This window comes from Trichechus manatus, unplaced genomic scaffold (genome assembly GCF_000243295.1).
Source record: "Trichechus manatus latirostris isolate Lorelei unplaced genomic scaffold, TriManLat1.0 scaffold00172, whole genome shotgun sequence".
NCBI classification, from domain to species: Eukaryota; Metazoa; Chordata; class Mammalia; order Sirenia; family Trichechidae; genus Trichechus; species Trichechus manatus.
In genome coordinates this window covers 3,423,686-3,430,429 of record NW_004444108.1, presented here as the reverse complement: position 1 = coordinate 3,430,429, position 6,744 = coordinate 3,423,686, and the positions used below count along the sequence as shown (strand labels likewise).

Genomic DNA, 6,744 nt, shown 5'->3' with positions numbered 1-6,744 from the left:
TGAACTGTGCATGTAGAAATTTTTGAAATGGTGTATCTTTGGCTATGTGTATTTTCACCAAAAGAAAATGTTGAGAAGTTAGAGAGTTGACATGTTGTGGGGTGTGGGGTTTGTTAACCAATGTCATAAAACAATATGTGTACTACTGTTTCATGAGAAACTATTTGTTCTGTGAGCCTTCACCTGAGGTACAATTAAAAAAAAAGAAAAACAGCCTAGCACAGAGCAAGTGCTTAATAAATATTACCTACTATTACCATTATTGTTGTTATTAGAACCATATTGTTGTTGTTACTGTTATTGTTGTCATTATCATTATTACAGGTATTATTATCCAAGCTTACTTAAGACTTTCATGAGATTTAAATCACTGAAGTTCTGTTCAAGCTTAATTTTATTTAGTAATTTAACGTGTCCTTTAAATGCTACAGATTTTAATTTTAACCTTAGATAATTTCTATAAAAAAAATGTTTAGAAGAGAATGCAGGAGCATGACTGAAGCTTTTTGTTGAATATTTCACACATTCTTCATCCCTAAACGACCTTTGTCTTGGCACACTTACAGGAATCGTCAGTTGGAAGGTATCTCAGTGGTAGCCCAGCAATTTCATGAAACCTTAGAACCACTGAATGAATGGCTTACAACCATAGAAAAAAGGCTTGCGAATTGTGAACCGATAGGAACCCAAGCATCTAAACTCGAAGAACAAATTGCACAGCACAAAGTAAGATATAAATCACCTGTTAGCAAGATTCTGCTTTCCATTTAATTTGTGGTTTTGTGACATAAATTTCAGTTATGTACTATTGTTTTGTTATGCATCGTTACAAACTAAATTCATTTCGAATGTCATCCTTTAGTTCCATTTATGTTTTCATTTTTATTTGTCCATTCTTTTTGTTTTTCTGCCTTTTTTTTTTTTTTTTTAACCTTATTTAGGCCTTAGAAGATGACATCATCCATCACAGTAAACATTTACACCAGGCTGTTAGCGCTGGCCAATCCTTAAAGGTTTTGAGCTCCAGGGAGGATAAAGATATGGTACAGAATAAATTAGACTCTTCTCAAGTGTGGTACATTGAGATTCAAGAGAAGAGTCACAGCAGGTCTGAGCTCCTCCAGCAGGCCTTATGTAATGCTAAGATTTTTGGGGAAGATGAAGTTGAGCTGATGAACTGGCTGAATGAAGTGCATGACAAACTAAGCAAGCTGTCAGTCCAGGATTACAGCACTGAGGGGCTGTGGAAGCAGCAGTCTGAACTTCGGGTATTTTGATTTATTTTATTTTTCACTTCTGTTGTCATTATTTTCTTAGTCTTCCTTATTTCTGTGTTATTTTACGTTTGTTGTGGTTTCTATGCCCTATATATATACACTTAGCAAAGTTTATCTATAGGCCCTAAAAAAGGAGCCCTGGTAGCACAGTGGTTAAAGCACTTGGCTGCTAACTGAAAGGTAGACAGTTTGAACCTACCAGCCGCTCTGCGGGAGAAAGATGTGGCAATCTGCTTCTGTAAAGATTTAGAGCCTTGGGAACCCCATGGGGCAGTTCTACTCTATCCTGTAGGGTCACTGTTGAGTCGGAATCCCCTCAATGGCAGTTGGTTTGGGTTTTTTTTTGACTATGGATGACTGGTACTTTTTTTTTTTTTTTTTTTTTTTGGATATACCCAAAAAGACTTTGGCTGAATATATAGATTATTATAAGTGAAATCACTTTAAAAAAGAGATTGAATTTCTTCAATTAGCTAGATTTTTTTACTTTTAATTTTGTTGTTTTATTATTATATGCAAAGCTGTATAATTAACCAGTACTCCAATATCTCCACGTAGCCCATCTTCATAGAGTCCTAGTATGTTCTGAAAAGGAGGGTGTTGTGAATTACGGTGATAAGCATGGGCTGTGGGTCACGATGGTGAACAGAGGAGGGGGTAACAATGGAACAATAATGAATATTTGAAAATGTGAGATGTTTCCTCCAGTAGATATCTATGAAACTTAAGTTTTCTGAGATAAACTGATGTTAATGCTAATCTAAAAAAATTGTTTTCCTCACATAAAAATGGTACCTGTGTTTTTAGGTTCTGCAAGAGGACATCCTACTCAGGAAGCAAAATGTAGATCAGGCATTACTAAATGGTTTAGAACTACTTAAACAAACAACAGGTAAGCTGCATTTCAAGTCAGCGATCATGCAGTCAGCATTCTGCATTGCTTTCAAAATGTTTTAGGGATGGGGGAAGAATTTATAATTTTAAGCCCTGTCCAAGACTTCGTTCTGGAGAATGCTTTCAATACCAATCAAGGGGAGTTTTGGAATATGGTCTCACTTCTTTCTCATGATCTCACTTGAATTCTTAATAAAAGTTTGTGTATTACTCATAGCATAAAGCACTTTGGCATAGGAGATGGTCAGAGAAGCCCATGAGGGAATTACGTTGGTTTTCCACTTGTTGAAGGCAGTTGTTCAAGATGAGCACATAGGTTAGAGACAGTTTTTTTTTTTTAAGGTAGATTGCATTGTAGTAACACACACTGTGGCTATATTCATGTTTCCTTTCTCGGTGTTTGAACTCACTCAGAAAACAAATATTTGGTCTAATATCTAAATGAGGAGACCCTAGAACAACTAAAACAAACTAAATTGTTTTAGTGATTCTTTTGGCCATGGGAAAGTCTTACCAAACCTATATCCAGTTTAGCATATACGTATGTGGTGGGGTTAAGCACAGTTCATTATGAGTTGGAGAAATTCAGTAAAGTATCTAAAGCTTTGAACGACGATTCTGAAGTCCAGGACATAATTTCTGTGTGTATCTGAAAATGAGGTCAGTGCAAGTGAAGATACAGTAGAATAATGAGGACAGGTTTATTATTTTTAACATCTATCTATCTACACACACCTGTAACACATATATACATACACACGTATGCCAGGCAGTGTTCTAAACACTTAACAAATATAAACTCATTGAATCTTTATAATAACCATATGAGGTAGATCTATTCTTATCCCTATGTAATGATGATATGTATGTATGAACATATACATACGTATATCCCTCTGTAATAACACATATATCCCTATGTAATAATCCCTATGTAATGGCTCAGAGAGGTTCAGTATCTTTTCCAAGGTAAATCTGCTTTTAAGCCACAGAGTCAATATTTGAACTCATGCAGTTTTTAATCCCTAAACTTTGAAAACTGAAAGCATCATATGGAGAGATACAAAGGTGCTATTTCCCACGCAACTAAAGACACTGTAGCCTTTTTCCAGTTTTGAAATTTGTATTTTTAGAGCTGTTTAGATTTGCCAGAAATCCTAGTAAAGGTGAAAACCTAGAAAAGGGCTTCTCTTAGGTTAGATCGTCTTCAGAAAAATCTTTTTTTTTCCTCCCAGAAAGTTTCATCAGTGTACAATAATGTCTAAAGAGGCTCTTCCACCCCCTTTTTTTCTTTTCATAAGAAATAACATACCTTTGAAATTTTAGGTGATGAAGTTTTAATAATTCAAGATAAATTAGAGGCCATTAAAGCAAGGTACAAAGACATTACCAAATTGAGCACCGATGTAGCCAAGACCCTGGAGCAGGCACTGCAGCTGGCAAGGCGACTGCACTCCACGCACGAAGAGCTCCGTATGTGGCTGGACAGAGTGGAGGTGGAATTACTTTCGTTTGAGACTCAGGTTCTGAAGGGAGAAGCAGTAAGCCAAGCACAAGCGAGACAAAAAGTATGTTCTGATTTAAACATTTTGGATCAGTTTGTTATCACTTAGGGAGTCTTATTCACATAGGAATTTAATGGTATTTGTCTTGAGGCATTACTGATAGGCTGAAGGATGCCTTGGTGGGCAGGAACCCAACAGAAATTGGCAGTATGTCAACAGTTTAAACTTTCAGGAGCCCAGAGATTGAAAACAGGATATTAAAATGATGAAAAGAGAAAAACAAAGAGGAAAATGGTTATTGTTTCAGAGATAACATGTAATTTGGGTGGAATAACAATCTTTGTTTATAAGGTGGAAGCATAGCATAAGGTGGGTTCTCTGTATTGCAAAAACAGTACACTACCATGCTAATAGGAGCCCTGGTGGCGAAGTGGTTAAAGTGCTCAACTGCTAACCAAAAAGTCGGCGGTTTGAACCCACCAGCTGTTCCACGGGAGAAAGATGTGGCAATCTGCTTCTGTAAAGATTTAGAGCCTTGGAAACCTTATGGGGCAGTTCTACTCTATCCTGTAGGGTCACTATGAGTTTAAATCGACTCGTCAGCAGTGGGTTTGGTTTTAGGACCATGCTAATCATTCTTCTTTTCAGAGACATCAGCCTCCTTTTTTATCATCCCTGAAGTATGATCACATGTGGGTGGAAGGAAGTCAGTGCAGTCAGGCTCGATGAGCTTATAATATTCAACTGGAATGGTTTAAAGCCAGTATGTCCTCATTTTGAGGGTCACTTAATTCCGACTTTCTTCTTTTATTCATTTTTCTGTTACCTGGTTACCAGAAAGCAAAGAATAATACATGTTACTTGCTTGGTTTTGTTAATTTTTGGTATTTATATTATGTTTCAGAGATAAAAGCTTGCCATGATAACAAATGACTACATTTAAACTGTTCTTTGCAATTTCTCAGGAAGCACTTTCCTTTTGCAAAATAGCTTTAGATAACAAAGGTTTCTATAACTTAACTGAAACTGATGGGACTAATACTTCATAATATTGACCTACAAAGTTGCTTAGCCCCAAGAACAGTTAGAAGGAAAGCCTGTGCAAACTTTTATGTGTTATCCGAATATATATATGTTTTCTTAATTCCATTTTCAGGAACTGAAGAAGGAAGCTAAGAACAACAAAGCCTTATTGGACTCCCTTAATGAAGTGAGCAGTGCTTTACTGGAACTGGTACCATGGAGGGCCAGGGAAGGGCTGGGAAAGATGGTGGCCGAGGACAATGACCGCTACCGATTAGTGAGTGACACCATCACTCAGAAGGTGGAGGAGATCGATGCCGCCGTTCTGAGATCACAGCAGGTAGGGACATGTGAGTTGTTGGTCTAGGCAGTACATTTTGTTTATTTGTTTCCAAAGCCTTTATCTGAACAAAGATATCTGTTAATAGTGTTTCCATTCATTTGTTATGCTTCAAAAATGAAAGGGTGGATTGGAAAAGCATTTGACTGGGCTCCTGCTACATCTGAGTGCCAGGGCACAGCTAATCTCTACATTGTTAGCAACCATCTGCCTCTTTGTTTTGCAGATTTATCCTTACCAAATCAGACTCTGGGGAGATCAACCCTACTTTCTAAGCAAAATCCTTTTTGTCTACATATATTCATATTGCTAACATTAACTCTATGCCTTGGTTTCCTCTGAGTCTAATCTGAATGTGAGTCACTATTTTGAGTTTTCATGTAAAGTCAGGATAAACTGTTGATTTACATGCAGCTATGGCAATGAGAGATTCATTCTTTCTTAAAAGGAAACAATTTTGTTGGTAATACGGAGTTTTTGCCAAAGATGACTGAAGCGGGGAGATGATAGTGTCTGACCTGTCTGGAGGAGCCCTGGTGGTGCCGTGGTTAAGCTTTCGGCTACTAACCAAAAGGTCGGCGGTTCGAATCCACCAGCCGCTCGATGGAAACCCTATGGGACAGTTCTACTCTGTTCTTTGGGGTAGCTATGAGTTGGAATTGACTCGACAGCAATGGGTTTGGGTTTTTTTTTTGAGGGGCGGGGAAGGGGGCCAGGCAGTATTTGGTTCTGTTGTACATAGGGTCACTATGAGTCAGAACTGACTCGACAGCACCTAACAACAACATTTGGGACCGATGGCACAGTGGTTAAGAGATATGGCAAGCTATGGCTGCTAACCAAAAGGTCGGCAGTTTGATTCTACCAGCTCCTCCTTGGAAACTCTGTGAAGCAGTTCTGCTCCGTCTTATTGGGTCGCTATGAGTCAGAATCAACTCAGCAGCAACAGGTTTTATCTAGGACTCATACAAAGTTTAGAGTTCCAGAGAATTTTATAGGCACCCAGCCCCCACAGTTCCCTCAGAAAATTGTGGGCAACAAGCAGTCCTAGAAATAGAAGTTTATAGTACATGTTTTGATTAACTTTTATTGCAATCTCTGTGCATATTTATATTATGTCACCAGACTCTTATTACAAACTTTCTGTGTGGGGGTCAGTGTGATATTGCAGTGTACTTTAGAGCAGAGCTTGGGAAGGTACATGACTAACTTTTTACTAATACAAGCAAAAGCAAGAAACCGATTCTGTAGAAGTATCCAAAATTAATTTTCTAAAGTTGCCATAAAGTGTAATTTATGTAGTTCTAAAGCATAATGCTCCACTCCTTATTTTAGTGCTGTGTTCAAGAATCACAAAAGCTGATGAAATACAATGATAACAACAGGCCTGCCTAAGAAATTTTTGTGAGGAAGGGCATTCATGCCTGAGGAATGTATTTGCATGGCTATGTTTAGAGTTTGGTGGAATTTGTATGCCTCATTATTATGGAGAAATAAGTATGTTTATTTGTGAAGTTTATTTAACTACTTAAAGATGCTGAATCTTTTTCCCTAAAATTTATTTGAACATTTCAGAATTGGCACTGAAGACTTCCCTAAATAGTGAGACAAATATTCTGTACTTTTGGGAATAAAATTTTCTTGAGAAGTTGACTATAGTTGGTCAGTTTTGTGAAATAAGATAATAAGGCAAGGCCACAGGTTG

The 6,744-nt window shown here is 37.6% G+C and overlaps 1 protein-coding gene across 1 annotated transcript in view; it reads left to right on the top strand.

Annotated features, from left to right (window-relative positions):
• Positions 1-6,744, top strand: part of DST (dystonin) — a 515,142-nt gene that overhangs the window by 437,672 nt on the left and 70,726 nt on the right. Inside the window, exons 59-63 of the mRNA XM_012558529.2 lie at positions 567-726; positions 942-1,268; positions 2,085-2,169; positions 3,498-3,739; positions 4,833-5,039. Of these exons, the coding sequence (XP_012413983.1) occupies positions 567-726; positions 942-1,268; positions 2,085-2,169; positions 3,498-3,739; positions 4,833-5,039 (1,021 nt within the window). The remainder of the gene's footprint in view (positions 1-566; positions 727-941; positions 1,269-2,084; positions 2,170-3,497; positions 3,740-4,832; positions 5,040-6,744) is intronic.